This window comes from Natrix helvetica (genome assembly GCF_964273705.1).
Source record: "Natrix helvetica genome assembly, chromosome: Z".
NCBI lineage: Eukaryota > Metazoa > Chordata > Lepidosauria > Squamata > Natricidae > Natrix > Natrix helvetica.
In genome coordinates, this window is record NC_138554.1 from 53,708,070 (window position 1) to 53,722,280 (window position 14,211).

The window sequence follows — 14,211 nt, forward strand, 5'->3', positions numbered from 1 at the left end:
AAGCATGTAAAAAAACAACGATGATCTTAAGCATGAATATTGTTTGTAGCACAAGCATGAGATCAGTACCTCATCAAGATCTTTTGACTCACGACCCATTTCATCATCATCATCATCAGAATCAAGCTCCGGACCAATATAATTTCCAAATTCATCATATAGATCAGTATCCATGTTGCTGAGTCTTGAATATAAAAATAAATAATTAAAATAGAGCTAGTTTGTATTCTCAAAATATCACTTTAATATTTGATTGCTTTGCTAGTTATTTAATGTGCCTTACCCCTGCTTGCAAGATTCATAGTGGGATACTTTTCAATTTATCTTAACACCTTAGTTTTACTGCAAGCTTGATACTTTATCAACATTTAATACTACTCTAAATAGCTTATTCCTTGTTTTCAGTTTCACATTTTATTTTCAGCATGACAGCTATAAGCTACCAATTCATTAGCCTTCTGCCAGTATTAATCCAAGAACTATTTTTATTCATCAACCTTCCATGATTCTCCCTAGTTTTAATTATCAGATATAATTTCTCCAACTCCTTTTTAGCCACAATTTCCGTCATATCACATCACTCATCTTATTCAGGATAAGAATAATTATTCTTATAGAATCAGTTGTTCTAATTCAACAGCGACTTTTTCAGAAACTTCCAGTTTTAGAATATGATAGCTTTCTGTTATAGGTTAAAAGAAAAAAGAAAAAGCAACAAAAATAGTATCTTATCAGAAATGCATCTTGATACCTGTAGCTTTATTTTCCACAAACCTAATCTATCTGAATGCAAGCATAGATTTATTGTTGAGTATTTTTACTTCAGAGGAAGACTATGTATATATTAATCTCTTTCATGCCCCAATTAATAAGGCCAGGCATGTATGTTTCAATAAAACATTGTATAAGATGTGTAGACATGTATTCTCTACCATTTGAAAGTGCAAAGTCTTGTTCTTAAGAATGCCTAAATCTATCTTCCCATTAGCTTCCATAATACGGTTCTCTCAAATCTCTTTACCCGTTGCATTTTTTACCCTCTGATTCGAATTCCAGCACTTTCGTTCAAAGAACAAATCGGGTACTTTTAAGTACTGAGAAATATTGTGGAACCTAACGGCCATTTACTGGTTTTAAAAATAAGCATTAAAAAAAAGATATCGTAAGGCTTTACAAGAAATAATAACGCACGCGTGCGATTACCTTTTTTGTTCTCCTTCTCAGGAAGCGCGCGTTACTCGAGACGTTTCCCTTGCCGGCGCACGATGCGACCGTGGCACAAAAAGCCCCTTCATTTTCCTCCGGATAAAGTTGTCTATTTAGCAGCCTGATTGATTTTCCACGTTTTCCCCTATGTTTGATGCTGGAGAGTGAGAGGGATTTATAGATTCGATTTCGATTCTTTTCGGGCCGTCTCAGCAAAATTGAAATTTTTGATAAGCATTGAGTACGATTAGGCGTTTATGATAGACTGTCCCGATCGCTACAGGTCCATCTCGCCATTTCGTTTTTTCAGTTGCTATGGAAACCGAATCGACGCTTAATTGCTATTGAAAAGGGAGGGCTGGGCCGGATTAAAACAACAACAACAACCACCTAACTACGTTTCCACAAACGTGGAAAAATCTTCCCTTCCTTCTATTTGGTAACGGCCAGGTTAGCGAGAGAAATCGAGAGCAGTTTTTGGGGTGCTGGGTATGCAATGGATAGTAAAGTAAAACATAAACCTGTAAAATCCGTCGCCACTGAATATGGAGTGGCCAAAAGAATATTACTTCGGGCAGACTTGTTTACTGTTTTCTGGGAGAGTTGCTGATTATGTTCTTACTTGCCTACTTACTATTTTATATTGATGTACTTCGTTTCGTCAGTGCCTGATCCAGGCATACACCAAGGCTGTAGGCTTGATTGGAAGATGGTGGGGGAATGACCCATAAGAAGGGTGCATTCAATAGCAAATTCCTTATATGTCAGAATCTACTTGCAAGGATATAGTGGTTGAATTGACTCGTATGTATGTATGTGTGTGTATGTATGTATGTATGTATGTATGTGTGTATGTATTTGTTTTCATAGATTTTCACAGGTACAGGTATGCAGGTCTTGACATATTCGGGTCTTTTCCCGTGTATGATTGAGAGTATCTTGGTGACGTTTCGACGAGGTCCCACTCGCCATCTTCAGGCTGGTGCCTTTGGCTTCGTGCTTGTGCGAGCAAAAAAAAAAAAAAAAAAAAAGCACGAAGCCGAAGGCACCAGCCCGAAGATGGTGAGTGGGACCTCGTCGAAACGTCGCCAAGATACTCTCAATCTTACATGGGAAAAGACCCGAATACGCCAAGACCTGCATATATATGTATATATATGTATGTATGTATGTATGTATGTATGCATGCATGTGTACATATATGTATGTGTATATACATGTGTACATATATGTATGTGTATATACATGTGTACATATATGTATGTGTATATACACATATGCATGTGTATATATGTGCATGCAAATATGCATGCATATATATATATATGTGTGTGTGTGTGTGTGTGTGTGTTGTATTTGTACTGATAAATAAATAAAGGGAGACTAGTATAGTATCAGTACAAATACAACACAAATATAAAAAGGCAACATTAAAAATAAAAATATGGTTTTCTGCCTGCATGGTCTTCTGTGATAAGCCGAAGGACAGAAAGGGAGTAGTGACCTTCCTCCCATATTTAGTCATACCAGGGGTTGTAACACAAATACATACATACATACATACATACATACATACATGTGTGTGTGTGTATATATATGTCAGTTTATTTTTACTGATTTTACTGAATAAATTCACTAACCACAGAATGATGAGGATGGGGGGTGTTGTATTATATTTATTAGAGAACATAAAATGCAATCACTGCAACATTTCATTTATTTTCACATTACCATGTTGGAGAATGATACTTTTGACAGTTAGAAAAACAGTATCAAAAAACCAGTATGGAGCCAGTTCTTAAAATCTGAACAGCCAACAGGCATCGGATGAATCATGTATATCATACTAAACAACAAAGACAATTGTTCAGTATTGATTTAGCACATGAATCCTTTATAGCTTGTTCACCAAATAATGATTAAAGAAGACATGATTGACTTGGATGGCTGATCCAGATACTGAGAGTTTACAGCTGTGATCTGGCTAAAAATAAAGTAGCTCAGTGCAAAGGGCTACTGTTTTATTCTGTTTACTACTATATTTGTAAATAAAATGAGTCTTCAGTATTCTATACTAATGGAAATTGAAGTTTATGTATTTGAAATCATTTAGCAAAATTGGACAAAACAATGGTGTGTTTAGAATAATTATAAGAAGCTGATTGTTTTCTATTATGCAATTATCTGAGAGAAACCTAGTTTTATAAATTAAATATCTAATTATTGGTCAGCTGTATTCTTAGGTTCCCAAAGTGGAAGGCATGATTGATTTCCAAGCTTTGGAGAAAGAACTGGAAGAAGCTATTGCCACAGATGAGAAATACCAGAGAGAAAATGAGGCTAAATTCCGAGCGGTACATCAGAAAGTATCATCTTATGAAGAATTCAGGTTTCTTAATTTTCAGAATCCTGTATTGATTTGATGCAGAATATGGATAAAAACATTTATTTATGAGGGCAATTTGCTTTGAATTTAGAAAACGTATTGAACTTATAATAATTAAATTAATAATATATGTAAGTTTTGTAAGTCTGGTTATTTTTAAAACCTGAACTGGATGAAAGCACAATATTTATTTATTGTGCTTTATTTTCATACTAACAGTGATTTTTTCAGCTGCCTTCCCTCCATTCTATTGGTGCTGAGAAAACTGGAGAGTAATAATTGTCTCATAACATTAGTAGTTCTTTAATTTTGTTTCATTGCATGTAGAACATTGGATGATATATTTACACACTGAATAGCAATTTAATTATTAATCACAGAATCTAGGAGACTTTCTTATCCAGTACTCTTATCTTGTGCAGGAAATGTACTACAACACTGGAAAAACATTCATTCTGTGATATGTGTTAGCAACATAGTGCAGTTTTCATTAGTTTCAATTTTAATTTCTGCATACCTGAGAGAAGGAAGCCAAATAACAATTAAATCACTCTGCTTCCTGCTATTTTGCATAATATATCAGGGGAACAAGCAATAATTGGAGTACATAACGCAAAGGCTAGAGTTACCAGTTAAAGTTGAAGAAGCAGAGGTGTCCTCTTTACTGCATTTTTTTCTCCTACATGTTGCAATATCTATTGTGTATTGCATATTGTGTATTGCATATTGTAAGTTATCCAGAGTTTTATATGGTAGATTAGCCTTTTCCATAAACTGGCAGTTAAGAAGCCAAGTAAGATGTATGATACAACTTTCCTATTTCTTTAATAATTAGATGAAATGAGAATTTAGTAGCTTTAAACCAAGTTGCTGTTGCTTAATGGTTATCTGTAATGTCTCTAGACTCTTTCTCCATTCTGTCTACAGAGATATTGTTCTAGCCTCCCATTTGAAACCTCTGGAGAAAAAGGACAAAATGAAAAGTGGCAGAAATGTGTTGTGGAACTCCTGTGCAGTTAAAGCAAATCACAAACAAGAGAGTAAGATAGACTTGCCTCAGGTAAGAGTAATTCTGTCTATGAACTGAAATGTTTCTCCAAATATTTTTTAAAATTAAATATGTTTTAATTTTTTTAAGTAGGAACTAAAACTAGAATATTATTTTTTCATTATTTGAATAAATCTAACAATACTATAGAATAATTATTATTCTATCTTATCTTATCCTGTCCTATATCCTACCCATCCTATCCATCTTTCTAGTTTTTATTGTTTTGTTGAAGAATTATACCCAAAAATATACAATGGGAGCAGATATATTTTTAAGAGATGATGCTTTTGTATTCTGCTTTTCTCCTTTTTGATCTCTTCTACTTCTGATTGCTCATCATTAATTAATATATTGTGCCATTTTTTTGTTTTTTAAAAAATCTGTTTCTAGCAGCCTTGCTTAAATTTCACTTTCCATAAAACATTGATACTTAAAAAATGAAGAAATTATTAATTGTGTTGGAAAGTACAGTAATATCTAGGCAGTGAGACTGTGTCATTTTAAAAAACTCTCTAGGAATTAGAAAGCCTGCCTGAGACTTCTGCAGACTTCTACAGAGATTGGCGCAGATGTATGAAAAACAATCAGGATCGCTATCTCCTCCTCCTCCAACTTGGAGCCCAAAACCTGGGCCGGATCTTCCAAACAGATCTTGCCTTTGGCCTCTTAGGTGAATTTCTAGTGGTGCTGAACCAAAATGCTTCCATTAAAGACTGCAATTTTATCTTGGATATCTTGGAGAATTTATCAAGCACCAAACGTTTTGGACTGAACATTGAACTCCTTAGTGAGAAAGAGAAAGAAAACTGCAGGCAGTTGTTTGAAAAATTGCAAAAAATAGAAAATGACCTTGGCAATTTTTCTGAAATTCAAGAGATTCCAGATGAAGGTAGTACAGATACTACTGAAATCCATTGTCAAGGAGGTAAAGGAATTGAAAAAAAAGTGTTAAAACTGATGAACCTTTACCAAATCTCCTTAATCAATTCTTGATTATAATAACTAATAACTAAAGATGGAAACATTGTAATATAAAAAAGGACTAGAGTGCCTATTAAAAACATATCTATCAGCCCTTTTAGTATATATTGGAAAAATAAGAGCATATGAAAAATAGATACCTAATCAGAGAGTGTTCACCTCTTGCTTTTTGTCTCAATTGCATTAAAATATTATATGAACTTAAACCATTATCATCTTAAAAGTATGCATTATTTATTTTGGAGTACTTTTGTCATATTTCTTATTACACATCTTGATTGATCTTCTGCTTTAGTTAGAAGGCTTAGTGATTGAAGTATGAAGGCACTACTGACAACTCGGATGTTGACTCTTTGAGCATATTTATATAGAGGCTTTTTTGACTAATAGGTAAGCATAGCAAGCAACCCATCTGAAATCAGAGAGAAGGATTTTTAATTCACATTGAAGAACCTGAAAGCAAGTATTAAAAATAAATATTTATTTATGCAGCTGGAGCGTGTTTGCAGTAGCGCCTCCCGGTTTTATTTTATTTTATCAATTTTTAGTACTCCCATTGGATCCTTTTTTATTTAATTAACATTTTTCGGTGGAGATAATAGACCATAGACAACACAGACAAAAGTTTTTGTTGCTGCCGAGGATTAAAAGGCATGGGAAAAAGAAAGAAACGTAATGGCACCAGCCCGGGATCTCTCCCTCCAGTGAAAACAGCAAAACAACCCAGAATTGAGAAGCACTTTGTTGGCAAAGATCTGTAAATAAAACTAACCTCTGCCTCTCATTCCCAACAATCTGGGGAGATTAGAACGAGACCTGCAAAAAGAATTGACAAAACAGCAGTTACTAGACTTTCCCGACCTGGGGTGGGGTGGGGAACAAACTGAAAGCCAGCTCTTCTCACAAACAACTAGTCCAATTATATCCTGTATGGAGTCTGGGTTAAAGGCTAAAAACGCAACGAACAACCAGATAATTCAGAGTACTGAGAGTTTACCTTGGGAAAATTCAACGGAGTTTATGACAAAGCAATGCCTTCTCACAGCGCAAACGGTGGTTTCAATATTCAAACAACTAATCGCCATCCAACACGATTTAGAGATATTTAGAGAAAAAAGACTTAGCTGTTTTTCTTCAAGTATAATATCGGGCTCCAGGCACCCCCACTAAAGTTCTTACAGAAGACTTGGTTAACTCCCATACACATGATAAGGAAGAGGAAAAAGAGCAAAGAGCCGGAGAAAGAGTTAAAGAATCAGATAAAAATTGGCAGTCCACACAGAAAAACAGTCCCTCCCCAGACAAGGCAACGAGAGGGGAATGTAATAATAGAGAAGCTGCATGAGAAGTCAGGAAAGCATCCCCCCCCCCCCATTACAACAATCACGTCACTCACTACAAACCCAACGGGTTGCTTTTAGAATTCATATGAACGGACTTAATTATGGACATTGGAATTCCAGAAGTGCAATACTAAATTCCCTAAGCGAGCTTCTTTATTGTCACAGAGGTCTGATCGATCTCCGTGCTGTGGAGTGGCTCCCTGAGGCCCCAAATTGGAAGCGGATTCTCCTGTCTTTCAAACAGCCCACCATACCACAGATGCTATTCAAGATGAAGGCACATTTAGCCTCCTTTCAAATCTTTCCTATCAGAGTATTCGGTGAGGAAAGGGTTACTCCATTAATTGTTAACATGAGAGCTCCCAAGGTAGCTGCCTCTTCCTCATTTTCAACTTTGGAAAAGTGAGAGAAAGACAGTGGGAGTCAACCAGCGTTGTCTGGTGAAGACATACTTAATAGCACAGAAAATGGTCTCATTAATACTTTTGGTGCTCTCCCAAGGAAAGAACAAGACAATATATTATTCAAGTTAGAAAATTTAAAGAAATCCTTATTGGTCACAATGGACACAGCAGAGTCACTTATAGATTTGGTCTCCCCAATAATTGAGGCTCTCACTTCTCCCCCAGAGGACAAGGAATTGCATGAACACAAGATCATGGAAAATAGAAGCCAAGACCCAAAGAGGCCATTAGAGGTCCCGGTAGAGATGGAGATGCTTTCATCCCTGTGTGAATATCCCATGACACCTTCAGCACCAACACAAGAAACTGAGAGACGACCCATGTCAGTGCCACCATCTCAAAGAATGAAGTATGACCTAATAACTCCTTGCCCTACACCCAGAGAAGAGGCATCGGAATGGCAAGTTCTGTTAGCTGGTGCTAAAACCTCTTATCCTGAATACGTTCCTCAGGAATCTACAAAGGACTTAGATGGGACCCGCCCCCCCTACTTTTAGAGAAGACCAATTCTGTGTGTGATGAGACCTCAATCTGTGGCAACAACCAGACAACTTCCCTTTGTATAAATCAAGTTTCCTGATGAGCTGCAAAAGATGACCCACTTTCCCTTATAACCTGGAATATAACGGGTTGGCCTGTTCCATCAAAAGACCAACTCTTTTTGACTATAAATCACAATTTGACATCCTCTTCTTACAGGAAACCTGGGCCTCTGCAGAGATTCAGTTAGATGGTTTTTGGGTTAACTCAATCCCGGCTGTCCCAAGCAAGGGGGGGGGGGCTAAAGGGGGTATTGTGACATTAGTTAATATATCTTTGCAATTTAAATGTGTATCACTGCCACCTTTCCAGCCATGGGTTGTGACTACCTTACTCGTATTTAAACAGGTGGAAATTTTGCTTTTTAATATCTATATTCCTCCACTTAATAAGAATAATGTGATTAACAAGATTTGGTGCAGCATAGAAGATTTCATTCTTGGCTGCACAGACGAATACCCCAAAGCAGCAATAATTATAGGGGGGGACTTAAATGTTAGAATGGGACCAAATGATCAAGCATTATTTAATCAATTTAAGATCCACTGTGATGAGAATGTAACAGGAAAACCCCTGCATTCCAGACAATTTAAATACCCTAAAGCAAATCGGGCAGGTTTGTGTGTAAAACAGATGACTGTACATTTGGATCTTTGTATCCTTAATGGGTCCACATGGGGCAACTATCCAGCAGAATATACTTATTGGGGAGCAGGAAGAAAATCCACAGTTGATTACTTGTTAATATCATATGACCTCCTGAAGTTCTTACAGAAGATGGAGGTAGACTCGCAACTGGAAAGTGATCATGATGCAGTACTCCTTACTCTCACATTACACCAGAAATCTCTTAAGGGCTGGCACAACCTACCTACCCAGGGTAGAGTCAAAATACCCAGGTAAAAATTAAATGCAAGGAGAAAAATGCTAAGGAAGGATGTTAGTTCCAGAAACTATAGAGCTACGTACATCTCTACTAAGGAATAAGTTTGGAGGATCTTACTTAGAAGGGTTTGAAACTTTAATTTTAAATTTGAATTTGGTTCTCATTAACAGAACATTAGCTCACTCCAAAAGGCCGGTTTCAAAGAATAAAAAAATGGTTCGACAGAGATTGCATGCAACTAAAACTGAACTCTCTGCAACTAAAACAGAACCCTCTGATAAATTGAAAGACAAAAAAGATAAGTTCAAAAAGTGCAAAGGGGGGGAACATAACTAAGGCAGAATATTAGCAAATAGCCCAAGCATGTAAAGATGAAGTGAGGAAAGCTAAGGCTCACAATGAAGAAAGGCTTGCTACAAAAGTAAAAAATAATAAAAAAGCTTCTTCCAACATGTTAAAAACAAGAAGAGAGTTAAGGAAACAATTGGTCCATTGCTGGGAGAAAGTGGCAAGAAGGTGACAAGCAACAGGGAGAAAGCAGAACTATTTAACTCATGTTTTGCATCTGTCTTTACACAAAGGGATAAAACAGTCCAACCTATCAAAAACAGCACCACAAAATCAGATTAGGAACACAAGTTGAAATAGGGAAGAAAATGGCAAGTGAGCACCTGTCTACCCTAGACGAGTTCAAATCACCAGGACCGGATGGATTACACCCCAGGGTTCTGAAGGAACTGGCAGACGAGATCTCAGAACCACTGAACTATATCTTTCAGAGATCCTGGAGCACCGGGAAACTACCAGAGGACTGGAAAAGAGCTGATGTGGTTCCCATTTTCAAAAAAGGGAAAAAAACAGATCCAGGAAACTACAGACCTATCAGCCTTACCTCAATACCAGGAAAGATTCTGGAAAAGATAATCAAGCAATGAATTAGCGAACACCTAGAAGCAAACTAAAGTAATAGCCAAAAGCCAACATGGGTTTGTCAAAAACAGATCATGCCAGACTAATCTTATTGCATTCTTAGACAAAGTGACAAAATTAGTGGACCAGAGGAATGCCGTCGATATAATTTACTTGGACTTCAGTAAGGCATTTGGTAAGGTAGACCATAACCTACTACTAGATAAAGTAGAAGAATGTGGGTTGGACAGCATCACCACCAGATGGATTCGTAACTGGCTGACCAACCGCACTCAATGTGTAGTCCTCAATAGAACTGCATCTACATGGAGGGAGGTATGCAGTGGAGTACCCCAAGGCTCTGTTTTGGGCCCAGTACTCTTCAACATCTTCATCAATGATTTGGATGAGGGAATAAATGGGGAACTCATCAAATTTGCAGATGACACCAAGCTGGCAGGAATAGCCAACACTCCAGAAGATAGGCTAAAGATACAGAAGGATCTTGACAAACTTGAACATTGGGCACTATCTAATAAAATGAAATTCAATGGTGAAAAGAGTAAGGTTCTACATTTAGGCAATAAAAATGAAATGCACAGGTACAGTATAGGTGGTACCTTGCTCAACAGTAGTAACTGAAAGGGATCTTGGAGTCCTAGTGGACAACCATTTAAATATGAGCCAGCAGTGTGCAGCAGCTGCCAAAAAAGCCAACACAGTTCTAGGCTACATAAACAGAGGGATAGAATCAAGATCACGTGAAGTGTTAATACCACTTTATAATGCCTTGGTAAGGCCACACTTGGAATACTGCATTCAGTTTTGGTCACCATGATGTAGAAAAAATGTGGAGACTCTAGAAAGAGTGCAGAGAAGAGCAACAAAGATGATTAGGGAACTGGAGACTAAAACATATGAAGAACGGTTGCAGGAACTGGGTATGTCTAGTTTAATAGAAAGAAGGACTAGAGGAGACATGATAGCAGTGTTCCAATATCTCAGGGGTTGCCACAAAGAAGAGGGAGTCAAACTATTTTCCAAGGCACTTGAGGGTAGAACAAGAAGCAATGGGTGGAAACTAATCAAGGAGAGAAGCAACTTAGAACTGAGGAGAAATTTCCTGACAGTTAGAACAATTAATCAGTGGAACAGCTTGCCTCCAGAGGTTGTGAATGCCCCAACACTGGAAGTCTTTAAGAAGATGTTGGATAGCCATTTGTCTGAAATGGTATAGGGTTTCCTGCCTAGGCAGGGGGTTGGACTAGAAGACCTCCAAGGTCCCTTCCAACTCTGCTATTGTATTATTGTAAAAAGGATATATAATATGGAGTAGAGGAAAAGTAAAAATGCCCCCTTTGAGGATCACACTCACTACTTAAAGCAGCTGAAAGCACAATATAAGAACCTTCTAAAAGAAAAGAAATGTGCGGCTCTGAAGGATTCTTGGCATAGACTAATTATGGCAGTCAGGACAAAAAATACACCCCTCTTTTGGTACATCACCAGAGGATTGGGGAAACCTCTGCTACCCCCAACTAATCAGGTTCCGATTCATGCCTGGGAAGAATATTTTAGGGAGCTATATACAGACCCTGACTATGTAACCAAGGAGAGCCAAACTAGTTTGGAACAAACTCCTTACTGGCCCCTGTTACACCAGAAGAGGTATCCCGGTTGCTCGGAGCCCTAACGGCTAATAAGGCACCTGGTGCTGATAATGTTCTGCCAGAAATAATAAAAAAGAATGCCAGTTGGTGGTTTCCACTTTTAGCATCCCTGTTTACATTTATAGATAAAACAGACCATATGCCAAGAGATTGGGGAGTAGCAATTATCATACCAATTTATAAAAAGGGTAATAGAAATGACCTAGGCAATTATAGACCCATTAGTCTTCTGAGCATTATTAGTAAACTATATGCCAAACACCTAAACTATAAACTTCAGGATTGGCTCATTTCAGGGGAGATAATCAATGATTATCTGAACAAACCAGTTTTAGAGAAGGAAGATCTATAGTGGATCATATCTTGGTATTCCACCATTTAGTACAAAAATATACATATAAAAAAATCCTCTCTTTTTGTGGCCTTCCTTGATTTTAAGCAGGACTTTGATTCAATATCCAGGATCACCCTCTGGGAGAAATTAAAATGCACCATTATCGATACACGGTGTCTCTTCCTCATGCAAAAATTGTATGCCAATTCCACCTTGAAAGTGAGGTGCAATCCCCAAGGGAGTTTAACCAGTCCAGTAAGGGTACAAAAAGGGGTACGGCGGGGTTGCATCCTGTCCCGCTCCCTCTTTAACTTCTATATTAATCCCCTGATTGATCTCTTACAGAACCCTGATTTCTATCCTCCTAACCTAGCTCAACGCAAAATTCCAATTCTCTTATATGCTGATGATACCGCTATTATTTCACAAACTCCTGTAAGACTGAAGAGAGCAATTAGGGCAACACTCAGCTATTGCAGGCAAAACAAGCTGGTCCTTAACTTTGATAAATCAAACATTTTAGTTTTTGCTAAAAGACCTAGACAATACCCCTGGAAAATAGAAGGACATAGTTTGGAACAGGTTAGAACATTTAGATGTCTTGGGGTGGTTTTCCACTTGCAAGGGACATGGAAGGCACATCTGGATCATACATTGCAAGCAGCCAATTGGTCCTCAAAGGCAATGAAACACTTCTTTTACACAGGCGGAGGTCAGTTAGTACCTGCTCCCTTAAAACTTTTCGAAGCCAAACCATTGGCACAAATTCTATATGGGGCAGAAATCCTTGCAAAGAAAGACTTGCTAGAAACCATACAAACCAAATTCCTGTGAGCCACCTTAACTGCACCCAAAAGAACTTCAACTGTCCAGTTAAGAATTGAGACAGGCATGCCTCAAATTCAGGTAAGAGCCTGGAAGATGATGATCATTCGTTGACTTAAAATGCATTTCTTTCTAGAGGGACTGTCCCCACTAGTGTTGACTGACAACTTCCCCTCCCCTGGAAACAGGCAATTGATCACAAGCTGGGCTCTTATGGGTTCTCACCAGTATTCTTAATGTCTCTAGGGTTTGACCAAGCAAAGCAAGTAGTAATCAATAGAATGAAGAATATGGAGTTCACGGAAGAACTAAATGGGTTGCCTCTCCACAGTTGGGACAGAATCAAACAGGGAGTGTGGGAATCAGCAAGATATCTAAATGACCTGATCTTCCCAAAACAAAGAATAGCTTTCTTCGGGGCCAGATTTAACATTCTTCCCTCAGCACTCCTCAAGGGCAGGTATAAGAGAACACCAATAGCAGAATAGGTTTGTATATGTGGTAAAGGAGAAGTTGAAGATATCTCACATATTCTATTACACTATGAGCTATACAGAGTTTGTAGGTCTTCATATATTCTCCCCTTATTAGAGAGATTGCCAGGGAGGGTAGACAATTTTTATGTAGGCTTTCTCCTCCAGGACACAAACCCGGCTACCACGTATGCAGTGGCAAAATTCTGTGTTGCTGAATGTCCACAAGAAAAAAATTGGTTACAGAAGTATAGTTGGTAACTTGTACCAATTATTTGAACATATATCTAACAATTTCTGGACCATTGTATTTACTTCCTTACTTATCGGCTTTTCACCCAGGTAAATCAGGGAGTGACCCGAACAATTTGAGAACATGTATGTTATTATCCACTTTTAACGTCAATACTTTTTAATTATATTTTAATGTCAATACTTTTTAACATATTGTAAAAAATAATGTGTATTGCTGGTAATAAAGATTTATACTATACTAAAAAAAAATTCTTTACAGCTAAACAATTTCAGTGACAAAAGTATGATAGATTGCTTGTCTGCTCTATTTCTAGGTATTCACCATAGCAATAATTCAGTTAACAGTTTGAAAGCAAGCTTTTGAGTATCTGCAATATTCTGACACATTCTGTTATAGCAAAAATAGTATTGCATCTCCAGGCTAATATTAACTTGATACTACTGTATATTAGTTGGAATTTCAACTAACTTAGTCTTGATAGAGAATGTTTTTAAAAAACTGTGTTATTCCCAGCAAAGCAATAAAACATTTGAGAAGAAATTTAAAGTTGTTTTGGATCATGTTATTAGCTGGAACTGTCCTATACCTAGAACTTATACAATACTTAATCTTTACCCTATGTATTCTCTTTCATCCTTCCCATCAGCGATGCCACATGTATTTGAGAGGACGTACCAAGCTGAGAGTGCGTATAGCTCTTCATTTTCATTCATCTTCATTAGTTTATTAAAGATCAATACGCAAACTATGCATTGTCAAGAAATTTGCTATTATTAAGTGGTCAAATCGTTTGAACTTGTATTATCTTGGGCATACTGATGTAGAAATGGCAGTATAAAAAGATATTAATGTGAAAGTAGTAGAAAGCAGCATAACACCATATATAT

The 14,211-nt window shown here is 37.3% G+C and overlaps 2 protein-coding genes across 6 annotated transcripts in view; one reads left to right on the forward strand and one right to left on the reverse strand.

Moving 5' to 3' along the window:
- Positions 1-1,297, reverse strand: part of EFTUD2 (elongation factor Tu GTP binding domain containing 2) — a 32,700-nt gene extending 31,403 nt beyond the window's left edge. The window contains exons 1-2 of the mRNA XM_081932305.1: positions 1,204-1,297; positions 70-184 (exon numbers count right to left, since the gene is read on the reverse strand). Coding sequence (XP_081788431.1) covers positions 70-174 — 105 coding nt within the window. The 5' untranslated portion in view covers positions 175-184; positions 1,204-1,297. The remainder of the gene's footprint in view (positions 1-69; positions 185-1,203) is intronic.
- A 229-nt stretch (positions 1,298-1,526) lies between these two features.
- DNAAF19 (dynein axonemal assembly factor 19) lies at positions 1,527-5,820 on the forward strand. Of its 5 annotated transcripts, none has more exons than XM_081971228.1 (4): positions 1,527-1,645; positions 3,450-3,595; positions 4,520-4,652; positions 5,160-5,820. In XM_081971228.1, the coding sequence occupies exons 2-4, from the start codon at positions 3,468-3,470 to the stop codon at positions 5,634-5,636; spliced, it is 738 nt and encodes a 245-aa protein (XP_081827354.1). In that variant the 5' UTR covers positions 1,527-1,645; positions 3,450-3,467; the 3' UTR covers positions 5,637-5,820. The 5 variants fall into 5 exon arrangements, with proteins under 5 accessions (XP_081827354.1, XP_081827353.1, XP_081827352.1 ...); XM_081971227.1 differs by having other exon boundaries at positions 1,534-1,656; positions 3,438-3,595; XM_081971226.1 differs by having other exon boundaries at positions 1,534-1,656.
- The last annotated feature ends 8,391 nt before the right edge of the window (positions 5,821-14,211 follow it).